Here is a 15,998-nt window from a genome sequence, read left to right as displayed (position 1 = left end):
CTCGACGAAGAGAGTCCCCAAGGAGATGGGTGACTCTCCCCGCCTTCAGCTGGGGGGGACGCATGTTGGACAGGCCTCACAGACGGCTTGCTCCCTCCCCGCTCGACGGGGCCCGAACCCCGGCCCACCTGGCATATCCCCGCAACAAGCACCTGTACCCCGTCTCCCGACGGACCCTCTGCCCTCGGACCCCTACTCATCACGGGGTCCGGCCCCACCGGCTTCCCGGCCGGGTCAAGCCGCCATCTTGGGCCCTGCACCACGTGGCCGCATGGCCTCCCCTCGACCCTAACCCCGGGCCTGGCCGGCCCCGACATCCCGGCACCACCATCCACCCAGGAGGTGAGCGGACCACTTGGCAGGTCAATGGGAGAACGAAGTGTCAAGGGCTCTCCCCCGCCAGGTGCCGATCGCTCCCAGCTCCCCCAGGCACTGGCTCCACCCCCTGCTGGGTGTCTGGACACCTTCATCCCGGACCCTCCGACCTCCAAGTGCGAGGGTCCGGACATCAAAGGGCACCAGCCCTATAACTGAGGCAGCTCCGGAGCAGGAAGGCAGTTGTATCCTGGAGTCGAGAGACACCGAGTGAACTCAACCCTGACGGTCTACTGGCGCTGCCGTAGCCCGCTCTTGTGAACCATCGTCCTGCCTGCTGGCGCTGCCGCGGCCTTCTGCAACCTTCACCTTCCTGGGACCTGCTGGCGCTGCCGCGGCCCGTTGTAACGACCATCCTCACCGGGACCTGCTGGCGCTGCCGCGGTCTTCTGCAACAGTCATCCTCCGGGGACCTGCTGGCGCTGCCGCGGCCCGTTGTAACGACCATCCTCACCGGGACCTGCTGGCGCTGCCGCGGACCGTATATCTTCCGGGGACCTGCTGGCGCTGCCGCGGCCCGTTGTATCGACCATCCACACCGGGACCTGCTGGCGCTGCCGCGGCCCATACCACCTAACCACCAAGCTCGAGGATTGTGAGCTCATCATCACCTCATCCGAACTACCTGATTGGTAAATAGACTGTCCCGCTACCCCCTTCCCTACCTTGGGAGACTCTAATCGAGGGGACCCCTGAGTCCAGACCTCCTTGTACCATTTAACCGTACCTTAAATAAGTGCTTATAAAGAACACTGAACCTTATCCGTGTGTGGTATCTGTCTGTGGGGGGGGAAGTTACTTGTCTGTACGATCGCTGGAGACGGCTCTCCCCGGAGACCTCTCCTCCTGACCCCGGCCGACCCTCCCGGTCCATCTACCTTTTCTAACACTCGAGCATATGCGGCTTCGAGAGGAACGAGAGGAAAAGCAAAGACAGAGAGAGCTGGAAGAGAAAAAAATAACGCTCGAGCACGAGCGCCAACTGGCGGAAATAGAACTGCGCAAACAGAATAAGGAACTGGGGGTGCCTGAGCGACCACACACCCCGGGGCCAATTGAGAAAAAAGTTCACATCCCCAAGGATGTGGTCCGCGAGTATGTCCGAGAAGACGACATACAACAGTGGTTTAAAGCCTATGAGATCGCAATGACCTCCCACCGGATCGACCGGAGTGATTGGGGAGCCGGACTTTGGGGGAGATTTATCAACGAGGGTCGCGATGCCCTGCTACAGCTCCCCGATCACCAAATGTCGTCCTACGACCACATGAAGGCTGCCCTCCTCACCCGCTACGGCCTCACGCCCGAGATGTACCGCCAGAGGTTCAGAGATTGCACCCGGATCCCAGGTACAACTTGGGTAGAGTACGTGAACTATTTCAGCCGGGCCTTCGAGGGTTGGATAAAGGGAAGTCAGGTCACCACCTACGAACAACTCTTCAACCTTATGGTATGGGAGCACCTGTCAAACAACTGTTTCGTCGAGCTCAGTCAGCACCTACTCGACAGTAAGCTAACTGACCCCCGGCAGCTCGCCGCAGAAGCTGACCGATGGGAAAGCACCCGAGTGGGCCGGAGGGGGCCACACGAACAGAACAGAAACAACCAAGGCCAGCACCGTCCTCGGGGAGGAGGAGGGGGCCAGGGGCGAGGGAGAGACACCTTGCCCGCAACACCCGTGGCCAGCACCCCGGCTCCAGCCGGCCGGGGCAACCCCCCGTTGCGGCCTGGGTACCGAGCCAACGTCACGTGCCACCGGTGCCAGCGACTAGGCCACTACGCCAATGATCCGAACTGCCCGCTAAACCAAACACCCAAGCCCCGCCAGGTAGCTGCCGCTGCCCTAGGGGAAGAGCAATCATCGGAGGGACCCGAAGAGTACGAGCCGGCCCAGCAAGGGTGGGAACCGGCCGCCATGGTCCTGGCATGCTTAGGGGGAAGAGACATGGTTCCGCGGGCCCCCCTACCCGCCAACACCAGAAAATACGGTCAGTGGGTGACCATTAATGGACAGAGAGCCGAGGCCTTGCGTGACACCGGCGCCAGCGTGACGGCCGTCCGCTGTCACCTGGTGAAGCCCGAGCAGATCCGACCGAACATTCTCTGCCCCGTCCGCTCGGCGGACAACTCTGAGAGCATGTGTAAGATGGCCTGCGTCCCGTTTGAATGGGGAGGGGTCTCCGGCCTACTGAAGGTGACGGTCCGGGACGATGCCCCCGTGGACTGCCTCCTGGGGAATGACCTCGAGAGTTCCCCGTGGGCCACCGTCGAGAGAAGAGAGCACTTGGGGATGCTGGGCCTCCCGGACTGGGCCTGCATAACCACCCGATCCATGGCCGCCCGGGCCGCCCCCCGATCAGAAGAAACCGAATGGCCAGCACCTCCGCCCCCGGTGGCCCCTGTAGGGGACAACGGCGAGTCCGACCTACCGGACCCGACTACCGAAGAAGACGCGCCACCCCAGGACCTTCCGGATCTGGCTCAGTGGCGGCAAGAAGGGGGGCCCACCCAAGAACAGTTCCGCCAGGAACAAAAGACCTGTCCCTCCCTCGAGGGACTCCGCCAACAAGCCAGCACCCAAACCGCCGGGGACACCACCGGAACCCACTGGGTCTACTGGGATAACGACCTGCTCTACAGCGAGCAAAGAATCGCCGAGCTGGGGGCCGGTCGAGTTCTGGTGGTACCGCTCCGCTTCCGAGACTTTCTGCTCAACCTGGCCCACGATGTCCCCCTGGCTGGACACCTGGGCCAGGACAAAACGTACAGTCGCCTGGTGACCCACTTTTTTTGGCCGAAAATGAGGAATGACGTCCTGAACCACTGCCGATCTTGCCCCACATGCCAAGCCAGCGGGAAGAGTGGCCGGAAGCTGAAGGCCCCTCTACAACCCTTCCCGGTGGTCACCACCCCGTTCGAGAGGGTGGGGATAGACATTGTGGGACCTCTGGACCCCCGCACGGCACAAGGACACAGGTTCATCTTGGTACTAGTGGACCATGCCACCCGCTACCCCGAGGCGGTGCCCCTACGGACAGTGACCGCTCCGGTGGTTGGCCGGGCCCTGATGGGGATCTTCTCCCGGGTAGGCTTCCCCAGAGAAGTCGTCAGCGACCGGGGTACGAACTTCATATCCAAATACATGAAGTCCCTCTGGCAACAATGCGGGGTCACCTACAGATTCACGACCCCCTATCACCCCCAAGGGAACGGACTAGTGGAGCGTTTTAACCGCACTCTCAAAGGGATGATTGGGGGATTGGAAGAGCCTCTCCGTCGCCAGTGGGATGTACTGCTCCCGTGCCTCCTCTTCGCCTACCGGGAAGTTCCCCAGAAGTCCCTCGGTTTTAGCCCCTTCGAACTCCTATACGGGCACCCTGTGCGGGGGCCCCTCAGCCTAGTCAAGGAAGGTTGGGAGATGGCCCCCCTAACGACCCCTCCAGACGTCTTCAAATACATCCTGGCCTTACGAAACCAGACCCGGCGCTTCAGGGAGATGGCCAAGGCGAACCTCGAGGCCAGCCAGGAGGACATGAAGAGGTGGTATGATCACAATGCCTCCTCCGTTGAATTCGAGCCTGGGCAGCAAGTATGGGTGATGTCCCCCACCGAACCATGTGCCCTGCAAGATAAGTGGACGGGGCCCTTCAAAGTGGTCGAGCGCAAAAGCCCCGTCACTTACCTCATCGACATGGGGTCCTCCCGGAACCCCCTTCGGGTCCTCCACACCAACCGGCTCAAACCACACTTTGTGCGCTCCGAACTGAGCCTCTTGATGGCTACAGACAGTGGCACAGAAGAAGACTCCGAGCCCCTCCCGGATCTCCTGAAAACTCAGGAGAAGGACGGCTCCGTGGACGGGGTCCGGCTCTCTGACGCCCTCACTTCGGAGCAACGCCAGGACTGCCGGGACCTCCTGCTGCAGTTCGCTGCCCTGTTCTCCCTCACCCCCGGGGTCACCCCCTGGTGTTTGCACGACGTAGACACCGGGGACAGTCCCCCTGTCCGGCACCGGGCCTACCGCGTACCAGATCGGGTACGGGCCTGCATACAAGAGGAAGTGGCCAAGATGCTCACGATCGGGGTCATCGAGCCCTCGGACAGTCCCTGGGCCAGTCCGGTTGTACTGGTTCCCAAAGCCGCTGCCCCCGGCACCGCACCTGAACTGAGATTCTGCGTCGACTACCGGGGCTTGAACGCTGTCACCCGGGCCGACGCTCATCCCATCCCCCGGGCAGACGAACTGATCGACCGGCTGGGGGCCGCCCGCTACCTTAGTATCTTCGACCTAACGGCGGGCTACTGGCAGATCGGCCTCACACCCAGGTCTCAGGAACGGTCAGCCTTCTCTACCCCCGATGGCCACTATCAATTTAAGGTCATGCCCTTTGGCATGAAGAATGCCCCCGCCACATTCCAACGCCTTGTGAACCAGGTCTTGGCGGGGCTTGAAGAATTCAGCGCTGCCTACCTGGACGATATCGCTGTATACAGCCGCCACTGGTCCGACCACCTCCGTCACCTCCAAGAGGTCCTACGAGCCCTCCAGCGGGCCGGCCTCACCATTAAGGCCGGCAAGTGCCAGATTGGCCAAGGGTCTGTGACCTACCTTGGGCACCAAGTGGGGAGCGGGCTGGTGGCCCCACTACAACTTAAGATTGCTGCCATCCAGTCCTGGCAGCCCCCCGTCACCCAGACCGAAGTCCGAGCCTTCCTGGGGCTCACCGGCTACTACCGGCGGTTCGTGAAGGACTACGGCCGCATCGTGGGGCCCCTCACGGGTCTCACATCCAAGAACCAACCGAAGCGGGTCAACTGGACCCCTGATTGTCAAGCGGCCTTCGAGGAGCTGAAGGCCGCCCTGTGCACCGCCCCGGTGCTCCAGGCCCCCGATTACAGTCGGGAATTTGTGGTGCAGACCGACGCCTCCGACCACGGCATCGGAGCCGTCCTCTCTCAGTTGAACCCCGAAGGTCATGACCAGCCGGTGGCCTTCATCAGTCGACGTCTCCTGGCCCGAGAACAGCGTTGGAGCACCATCGAGAGGGAGGCATTTGCAGTAGTGTGGGCCCTCAAAAAGCTCCGACCCTATCTCTTCGGTACCCACTTCCGGGTACAAACCGACCATCGACCCCTGCAATGGCTGATGCAGATGCGGGGGGAAAACCCAAAACTCTTGCGCTGGTCCATTTCCCTGCAGGGAATGGACTTCACCGTGGAGCACCGACCAGGCCAAGACCACGCCAACGCGGATGGCCTGTCCCGCTTTTTCCGCCTCGACGAAGAGAGTCCCCAAGGAGATGGGTGACTCTCCCCGCCTTCAGCTGGGGGGGACGCATGTTGGACAGGCCTCACAGACGGCTTGCTCCCTCCCCGCTCGACAGGGCCCGAACTCCGGCCCCCCTGGCATATCCCCACGACAAGCACCTGTACTCCGTCTCCCGACGGACCCTCTGCCCTCGGACCCCTACTCATCACGGGGTCCAGTCCCACCGGCTTCCCCGGCCGGGTCAAGCCGCCATCTGGGGCCCTGCACCACGCGGCCGCATGGCCTCCCCTCGACCTTAACCCCGGGCCTGGCCGGCCCGGCATCCCGGCACCACCATCCACCCAGGAGGTGAGCGGACCACTTGGCAAGTCAATGGGAGAACGAACTGTCAAGGGCTCTCCCCCGCCAGGTGCCGATCGCCCCCAGCTCCCCCAGGCACTGGCTCCACCCCCTGCTGGGTGTCTGGACACCTTCATCCCGGACCCTCCGACCTCCAAGTGCGAGGGTCCGGACATCAAAGGGCACCAGCCCTATAACTGAGGCAGCTCCGGAGCAGGAAGGGAGTTGTATCCTGGAGTCGAGAGACACCGAGTGAACTCAACCTTGACGGTCTACTGGCGCTGCCATAGCCCGCTCTTGTGAACCATCGTCTTGCCTGCTGGCGCTGCCGCGGCCTTCTGCAACATTCATCTTCCTGGGACCTGCTGGCGCTGCCGCGGCCCGTTGTAACGACCATCCTCATCGGGACCTGCTGGCGCTGCCGCGGACCGTATATCTTCCGGGGACCTGCTGGCGCTGCCGCGGCCCGTTGTATCGACCATCCACACCGGGACCTGCTGGCGCTGCCGCGGACCGTATATCTTCCGGGGACCTGCTGGCGCTGCCGCGGCCCGTTGTATCGACCATCCACACCGGGACCTGCTGGCGCTGCCGCGGCCCGTACCACCAAGCTCGAGGATTGTGAGCTCATCATCGTCTCATCCGAACTACCTGATTGGTAAATAGACTGTCCCGCTACCCCCTTCCCTACCTTGCGAGACTATAATCGAGGGGACCCCTGAGTCCAGACCTCCTTGTATCATTCCACCGTACCTTAAATAAGTGCTTATAAAGAACACGGAACCTTATCCTTGTGTGGCATCTGTCTGTGGGGGGGGGAAGTTACTTATCTGTACGATCGCTGGAGACGGCTCTCCCAGGAGACCTCTCCTCCGGACCCCGGCCGACCCTCCCGGTCCGTCTACCTTTTCTAACAGGACCCCTGAGACCAGACCTCCTTGTACCATTCAACCGTACCTTAAGAAGTGCTTATAAAGAACACTGAACCTTATCCGTGTGTGGTATCCGTCTGTGGGGGGGAAGTTACTTGTCTGTACGATCGCTGGAGACGGCTCTCCCCGGAGACCTCTCCTCCTGACCCCGGCCGACCCTCCCGGTCCGTCTACCCTTTCTAACAGGTGCAAAGAAGGGACAGTGCACAGCTGAGGTATGACGAAGGGACAGTGCACAGCTAAGGTGGGAAGAAGGGACAGTGCACAGCTAGGGTGTGAAGAAGGGACAGTGCACAGCTAAGGTGCGAAGAAAGGACAGTACACAGCTAAGGTGCGAAGAAGGGATAGTGCACAGCTGAGGTGCGAAGAAGGCACAGTGCACAGCTGAGGTGTGAAGAAGGGACAGTGCCCAACTGAGGTGTAAAGAAGGGACAGTGCACAGCTGAGGTATGACGAAGGGACAGTGCACAGCTAAGGTGGGAAGAAGGGACAGTGCACAGCTAAGGTGGTAAGAAGGGTAGTGCACAGCTAGGGTGTGAAGAAGGGACAGTGCACAGCTAAGGTGGGAAGAAGGGACAGTGCACAGCTAAGGTGTGAAGAAGGGTAGTGGACAGCTAGGGTGTGAAGAAGGGATAGTGCACAGCTAAGGTGTGAAGAAGGGTAGTGCACAGCTAAGGTGTGAAGAAGGGACTGCGCACAGCTAGGATGTGAAGAAGAGTAATGCACAACTAGGGTGTGAACAAGGGATAGTGCACAGCTGTGGTGTGAAGAAGGGACTGTGCACAGCTAGGATGTGAAGAAGGGTATTGCACAGCTAAGGTGTGAAGAAAGGACAGTACACAGCTAAGGTGCGAAGAAGGGATAGTGCACAGCTGAGGTGCGAAGAAGGCACAGTGCACAGCTGAGGTGTGAAGAAGGGACAGTGCCCAACTGAGGTGTAAAGAAGGGACAGTGCACAGCTGAGGTGGGACGAAGGGACAGTGCAAAGCTAAGGTGGGAAGAAGGGACAGTACACAGCTAAGGTGGTAAGGAGGGTAGTGCACAGCTAGGGTGTGAAGAAGGGACAGTGCACATCTAAGGTGGGAAGAAGGGACAGTGCACAGCTAAGGTGTGAAGAAGGGTATTGGACAGCTAGGGTGTGAAGAAGGGATAGTGCACAGCTAAGGTATGAAGAAGGGTAGTGCACAGCTAAGGTGTGAAGAAGGGACTGTGCACAGCTAGGATGTGAAGAAGGGTAATGCACAAGTAGGGTGTGAACAAGGGATAGTGCACAGCTGTGGTGTGAAGAAGGGACTGTGCACAGCTAGGATGTGAAGAAGGGTATTGCACAGCTAAGGTGTGAAGAAGGGTAGTGCACAACTAGGGTGTGAACAAGGGATAGTGCACAGCTGTGGTGTGAAGAAGGGTATTGCACAGCTAGGGTGTGAAGAAGGAATAGTGCACAGCTAGGGTGTGAACAAGGGATAGTGCACAGCTAATGTGGGAAGAAGGGTATTGCACCGCTAGGGTGTGAAGAAGGTATAGTGCACAGCTAGCTGTGAAAAAGGGATAGTGCACAGCTAAGGTGTGAGGAAGGGACAGTGCACAGCTAAAGTGTGAATAAGGGACAGTGCACAGCTAAGGTGTGAAGAAGGGAAGTTCACAGCTAAGGTGTGAAGAAGGGACAGTGCATAGCTAAGGCATGAAGAAGGGACAGTGCACAGCTAAGGTGTGAAGAAGGGACAGTGCACAGCTAAGGTGTGAACGAGGGAAGTTCACAGCTAAGGTGTGAAGAAGGGACAGTGCACAGCTAAGGTGTGAAGAAGGAAATTTCACAGCTAAGGTGTGAAGAAGGGCAGTGCGCAGCTAAGGCATGAAGAAGGGACAGTGCACAGCTAAGGCATGAAGAAGGGACAGTGGACAGTTAAGGTGTGAAGAAGGGACAGTGCACAGCTAAGGTGTGAAGAAGGGAAGTTCACAGCTAAGGTGTGAAGAAGGGACAGTGCACAGCTAAGGTGTGAAGAAGGGACAGTGCACGGCTAAGGTGTGAGGAAGGGACAGTGCACGGCTAAAGTGTGAATAAGGGACAGTGCACAGCTAAGGTGTGAATAAGGGAAGTTCACAGCTAAGGTGTGGAGAAGGTACAGTGCACAGCTAAGGTGTGAAGAAGGGACAGTGCACAGCTCAGGTGTGAAGAAGGGAAGTTCACAGCTAAGGTGTGAAGAAGGGACAGTGCACAGCTAAGGTGTGAAGAAGGGAAGTTCACGGCTAAGGTGTGAAGAAGGGACAGTGCACAGCTAAGGCATGAAGAAGGGACAGTGCACAGCTAAGGTGTGAATAAGGGACAGTGCACAGCTAAGGTGTGAAGAAGGAAAGTTCACAGCTAAGGTGTGAAGAAGGGCAGTGCGCAGCTAAGGCATGAAGAAGGGACAGTGCACAGCTAAGGTGTGAAGAAGGGAAGTTCACAGCTAAAGGTGTGAAGAAGGGAAGTCCGCAGCTAAGGCGTGAAGAAGGGACAGTGCACAGCCAAGGTGTGAAGAAGAGATAGTGCACAGCTAAGGTGTGAAGAAGGGACAGTGCACAGCTAAGTTGTGAAGAAGGGGCAGTGCACAGCTAAAGTGTGAATAAGGGACAGTGCACAGCTATGGTGTGAAAAAGGTGGCGGCAAACACATGTGAAGGGTAAAAAGGGGGTGAGCAAACAAATCTTGTGACCAAGCACACGCATTGCATGAGGGCGAAGCTAGAACTCACTTCACATATATGTGTGACAGTGAAGACAACACATATGTATGAAGATGACAGCAGATGAAACTGGCACATATATGAAAGTGTAGACAACACTGGACATGGTAATATAAGATGTTCGTGTGAAGATGGACACAGCGCGAATCATGTTTAATGAAGAAGACAGTATATGCATCATGTGTGAAGATAAAATACACATATGGAGATAAATACAGCACACGTGTGAGAAAGACAGCACACATCATATGTGAAGTTGAAGGCAACACTCATTTACTGTGTTTAAACAGAGAGCATGAGCATCATGTGTGACAGATAAAAACACAGGTGTGAGAATTTAGACGGCAGGCACATGGATGAAGACAAAGGGCACATGTAAGAGACAACACGCATCATGTGAAGAATACAGCAAACATGTCTGAAGATGAAGGAAGCATGAACATTTGTGAAGGTGAAAACAACAGGTGAGATAATAAAGATGAGGCGAAGGTCATATGCTAAGAAGGGCAGAACTACAGTGAAATGTAGAATGAAGAACAGGCATCATGTATGAAGAGGAAGACAAAACATATATGGAGATGGCAAAACATGCGAGTATGAAGATGAAGACACCTACATGTATGACGTTTAAGTCAAAACATGGTGAGATGAAAGCAGCATTTCTGAAGATGAAAACAACATACATGTATAAGGATGAAGACAACACATGCATGAAGATGAAGATAAAACATAGGTGTATAAAGATGAAACAAACACACCTACGAAGGTGAAGGAGAGGCCGGGCCGGCCCAGGCCATCTGGTCACCCTGCCGACCCGCAAGGGATGGTGGCTCCCGTCCTCGCACCGCGGTGGGGCAGGGACAGGAGGGGGAGGCCCCCGTGCCGGATGGCACGTGGTGGAGGCGGCCTCCCGCAGGCCACGTTACCCCTTCCACGTCCCTCCCACCAGCCCGGTGGCAGAGGGACTCACCCCTGGGTGTGGTGGAGGAGGGCGTCTGCGGGCGCCCACGCACGGAGAGACAAAAGCTTGGCTCAGAGGATGACTTTCAATAGATCGCAGCGAGGTAGCTGCTATGCTACTTACGAAGGTGAAAGCAGCATATACATGTGTAGAGGTGATGACAACATCATGTATTAGTCTTCAGATGACATGCAATGCATGTATGATGAGGAAGGCAGCACATGCATGTGTGAAGGTGAAGATAACATGTAAAATACTTAGAAGAAATGGGATAAGCACTGCGCGGCCGTGTCTGATGTGGCGATGACACGGCCCCCAAAGGTGATGTGTGAAGTGTGTCAGGAGTCAGGCGTGCCTCAGGACATGTTGAGATGCTGACACCTCTTCTGTTCCAGAGATTGCGAAAAGTCGTAGGTTAAGATAATTCTTTCGACCAAGGTTGGTAGAGAGGTGTGAAGGTGGCAGTGCACAGAGAGAGTCATGAAGGAGAAGACAGCACACACAGGAGAGGTGTGAAGATGACACACACAGGGAGAGTCATGAAGGAGAAGACAGCACACACAGGAGAGGTGTGAAGATGACACACACAGGGAGAGTCATGAAGGAGAGGACAGCACACACAGGAGAGGTGTGAAGGAGAGAACACACACAGGGAGAGGCATGAAAGAGATGACTTACAGGAGAGGTGTGAAGGAGAGAACACACACAGGAGAGGTGTGAAGAGATCAGACACACACCGGAGAGGTGTGAAGAGATCAGAACACACACAGGAGAGGTATGAAGGAGATCAGAACACACACAGGAGAGGTCTGAAGGCGATGATATGCACACAGGAGAAGTGTGAAGAGATCAGAACATACACAGGCGAGGTATGAAGAAGATCAGAACACACAAAGGAGTGGTGTGAAGAGATCAGAACACACACCGGAGAGGTGTGAAGCAGTGTTTATTTGAGCAGGTGCTTTCTGGTGCTCAGCACCAGCACCTAATCCTCAGCACCGGTGCTTATAGCACCAGTTAAGGACACACTCATTTGGAAAGACTGTGATTTTCTACAAAATCACAGTATGTTGAGCCACGCCAAGAGTAGAAACCATTCCCCAGCTCCGAAATCAGCACCTTTAGCCATTAAGCCAACTCCTCTCCAGAAAAATAAGTGCCAGGGCTCTAGTCAGGAGGCAGTTTGCACCAGCACATTTCTCCTGTTAGCGTTGCCTCCTGAGGACAGCCCCGGCACTTTTTATTTGACAAATTAACCACTGGTGTGAAGTTATCAGAACAAGCACATGAGAGGTGTGGAGAATTCAGGACACACACAGGAGAGGTGTGAAGAGATCAGAACACACAGCGGAGAGGTGTGAAGAGATCAGACACACACAGGAGAAGTGTAAAGAGATCAGAACACACACAGGCACGGTGTGAAGGAGATGACATGGATACAGGAGAGGTATGAAGAGATGAGAACACACACATGCGAAGGATGAAGGAGATGAAAACACACGCAGGCGAGGTGTGAAGGAGATGACACACACACAGGAGAGTAACCCTTCTCTGTAGAAAACAGCCTTTTCTGGTAAAACCCTCCCCCACCAGGGTTGCCCCTTGGTGGCATGCTTCATCATCAGGTCCGGCTGTTTCAGACTGGACGCACGCTCATTGCATGCGGCAGTGCACCAAATAGGTAGCAAGACAGAGGTGGAGCTTCGGAGTTAGTGTGACTACAGGCTACCCTCTCCCCCTGGAGGAGCCATGATGCCATATTCAAGCATCTTATATAAATGCAGACAGTGATCGCCAAATAGGTGGTAAATATATATACACCATTTTCTTTAGCATGCAACGACTTTGCGCCCAGTGTGAAATAGCAGTAGTAGTATCAGGGAGTTCGTGTCCATAGGTCCTGATGAAGAGCCAATAGGGGTATGGCTTGAAACATGTCGACCTTTTAGGAAAGCAGGTACATGACATCCTCCTTTCCTACCCCTCTGTCTCCTTTTTAATCATACCAACTAGAGGCCAGAATAAATAGGATACACCTACTAGTCAGGTTTTTGAAGATACTCTCCAGACCAAAAAAAAAACACTCCTATTTTTAACACCATCTTCTTTGTCATTGCATAGTCACTTAAATGCTCCCGCATAGTCCATGGGTCGCAGCACGCCCTGCTCCGCAGTCGAACGGCGTGGACCCGATGATGATGCATGCCACCAAGGGGAAACCGTGGTGGGTGAGGGTTTTACTCTGTTTTCTCCAGTGGAGGGTTAGTCTCCTTGACATAGCTGGGTTTTCTTTTTTGTGATGTAATACTTGTGGAGGATAAACCTAGCTTATCCTCTCACATCTCCTCCCCAAACTTTTGATACACGCACACAGGAGAGGCATGAAGAAGGGTACAGCTCACTGAAGTATCTATGCTTCCAAAGCTTCGAACGCCTAGAGACGAGAGAGATAAGCTCATTGTCGTAAGATCTCTGTACAATGAACTAAATATCTTTACTTGGGTCCATTCAAAAGAAAATGCAGGTTGGAAAGTACAGACTGCAAAGGGCAACCAGGGCTGGGTGGGCTACCAACACCACAGGTGAGCGAATTAACCAAGACCACCATTATGTCAATTGCAACGCTTTGAGGCCTCGGACACCAGCTACTACCTCAAGATCATTACATGTTTTTTTCTGACTTTGATAAAGCACGAACTTGACTGGAAGGTATCAGAGCGCTTTACATGAGCATAAGTTACGTTACACAAGGACACATTCATTTTTTTTTTTTGTAAGGCACGGGAAGATTAAGTGATTTGTGCAGAATCACAGGATGTTGAGCGTCATTGTTGAGACTCGAACCCGGTTCTCCAGATTTGAGGTTGACCGCCCTAGCCGCTAGTTCTCCAAATTGTTCTACTTACTCAAAGTGTGACCATCCTGAACATCCCACGCGTGTCCGAACCAGCACTGACCCTGAAACAACCAGAGTTTGTACAGAATATAGAAACCTGTGAGCAAGCCTTCCATCACTAGGCTATGGATGGGGCACGCTGAGGGACAGAAAGCGACATCCCGACCCCTCCTCACTAGGCTGTCAATGGGGGCCATGCTAAATGATAAACAGATATACCACCGCCCCCCCCCCCTCACTAGACTGTCAATGGGGGCCATGCTAAGGGATAAACAGACATACCCCCCCCCCACCCCCCCCCACTAGACAGTCAATGGGGGCCATGCTGAGGGATAATCAGACATGCCCCCCTCATTAGACTGTCAATGGGGGCCCTGCTGAGGGATAATCAGACGTGCCCCCCTAATTAGACTGTCAATGGGGGCCATGCTAAAGGATAAATAGACATACCACCCCCCCCTCACTAGACAGTCAATGGGGGCCATGCTGAGGGATAAACAGACATAACCCCCCTCACCCCCACTAGACTGTCAATGGGGGCCATGCTGAGGGATAAACAAACATACCACCGCCGCCCCCCCCCCCCCTCACTAGACTGTCAATGGGGGCCATGCTGAGGGATAATCAGACATACCCCCCTCATTAGACAGTCAATGGGGGCCATGCTAAGGGATAAACAGACATAACCCCCCCCCCACTAGACTGTCAATGGGGGCCATGCTGAGGGATAAACAGACATAACCCCCCTCCCCCCCACTAGACTGTCAATGGGGGCCATGCTGAGGGATAATCATCAGACATAACCCCCTCATTAGACTGTCAATGGGGGCCCTGCTGAGGGATAAACAGCATCCCCCCACTAGACTATCGATGGGGGCCCTGCTGAGGGATAAACAGACCCCCCCCTCCACTAGACTGTAGATAAGGGCCATGCTGATGTACAAACAGACGTATCCTGTCTCTCCACCCCCTCACTAAACTATAGAAGGGAGTCACACTGAGGGGCAAACAGACATGTCCCACCCCTGCACCCCCCTCACTAGACTGTACAAGAGGGTCATGCTGAGAGACAAGCAGACATGCCCTGCCTCTCCACCCCTCACTAGACTGTAGAAGGGGGCCATACTGGGGGACAGACAGACAAGCCCTACCTCTCCACACCTCACTAGACTATAGAAAGGGGCCATGCCGTGGGACAGACAGACAAGCCCTGCTCTCCACCCCCTTGCTGTACATTGGCAGAAAGGATTCCGACAGGAACACAGATGGACGTTTCTCTTTCGGAAGGCTGTGCCCTGCGGGTACCGCTGCCCCCTGCTCAGAAGGCTGTGCCCTGCGTTCACCGCTGCCCCCTGCTCAGAAGGCTGTGCCCTGCCTAATGGGCTGTGCCCTGGAGTCCTTGCTGCCCCCTGCTCAGCTGCCCCCTGCCCAGAAGGCTGTGCCCTGCGGGCACCGCTGCCCCCTGCTCAGAAGGCTGTGCCCCGCGGTACCGCTGCGGCGCTGCCCCCTGCTCAGAAGGCTGTGCCCTGCGGGCATCGCTGGTTCTTCTCAGAGGGCTGTGCCATGCGGGCACCCCTGCCCTCATCAATGCCCACCGGGGGCGGCTCCGCTCGGAGCTGCCGCTCAGAGCTGTCTGCACGCAGCTCGCACGCCGCAGCCCGGCGCGGCAGGTGGAGCCGGGTGCCGCTGTGTAACGTGAGCTGCTCCCATCACCAGGTGAAGTTCAGACTTGTTGTCCAGATGCCACCGAGCGCTGAGAGCCGGACAGGATGGTTTAACCCATTCATGTCCGGCTGAAACAAGCAGCGATGCATACAACGCAAACTCCATTGCAAAGGGGGAAAGAAACATTTGAAAGAAAGTGTATCTCTTACAACTTATCAAAGAAACTTATTAGAGGTGTGGGAGGTGCTCCCCCGCCCCCTTACTCACCAGGGCTTTGTGCCGGGGGTGTCCCCTGGATGTTGGCAGCGCCTGAACCCCCAGTATAAAGTGCACCGTGAGGGCTGCGAGTGCCGCAGCTGCAGAGAGGGGGCTGGGGGGCATCCTGCTGGAGGGGGTCCGGTGCTGCCTCGGTGCGGGAGTGAGTGTGCGGCGCAGCTGCCTCGTGCAGGCTCTGGCCAGGGGTGTCCTCCGGCCCTTTATATACCCGCTTCTGCCTTTTGTTCTCACTCTTGGAATTACAGTTGCATGGGCTTACATGACACATTTCAGGGAGGTCACGTGCGCGCGGGCTGGGGAGGGGAGGGTAGGGAGCAATAGGAGGGAGGCCGGAGCAATATTGAGGAGGGGAGGGGGCAGCTTCCATTGAGCCCAGCTGTGTTAACTGTTTCCTGGCAGGTGGGGGCGCGGACACCTCCCTTTCTCTGCATAACAAAGCCCCCCTCCCAACCCCCATCAATTTATGAAAGTGGGCACTTGAAAAGGATTCTTCTACTGTAGGGGGGGTCACCCCTCCACCGCCCGCCCCCCCCTTGTGATCTCGGGGGTCTCATGAAGCCCG

At 56.2% G+C, this 15,998-nt stretch overlaps 1 protein-coding gene across 1 annotated transcript in view; it reads right to left on the bottom strand.

Moving 5' to 3' along the window:
- MMP11 (matrix metallopeptidase 11) overlaps nt 1–15,665 on the bottom strand; it is a 249,563-nt gene extending 233,898 nt beyond the window's left edge. Inside the window, exon 1 of the mRNA XM_085633364.1 lies at nt 15,428–15,665. Within this exon, the coding sequence (XP_085489490.1) occupies nt 15,428–15,541 (114 nt within the window). The 5' untranslated portion in view covers nt 15,542–15,665. The remainder of the gene's footprint in view (nt 1–15,427) is intronic.
- Nucleotides 15,666–15,998: the final 333 nt, after the last annotated feature.

This window comes from Triturus cristatus, chromosome 11, assembly GCF_964204655.1.
Source record: "Triturus cristatus chromosome 11, aTriCri1.1, whole genome shotgun sequence".
Lineage (NCBI taxonomy): Eukaryota > Metazoa > Chordata > Amphibia > Caudata > Salamandridae > Triturus > Triturus cristatus.
The sequence above is the reverse complement of the archived record's forward strand: the minus strand, read 5'-3'. Positions and strand labels throughout refer to the sequence as shown.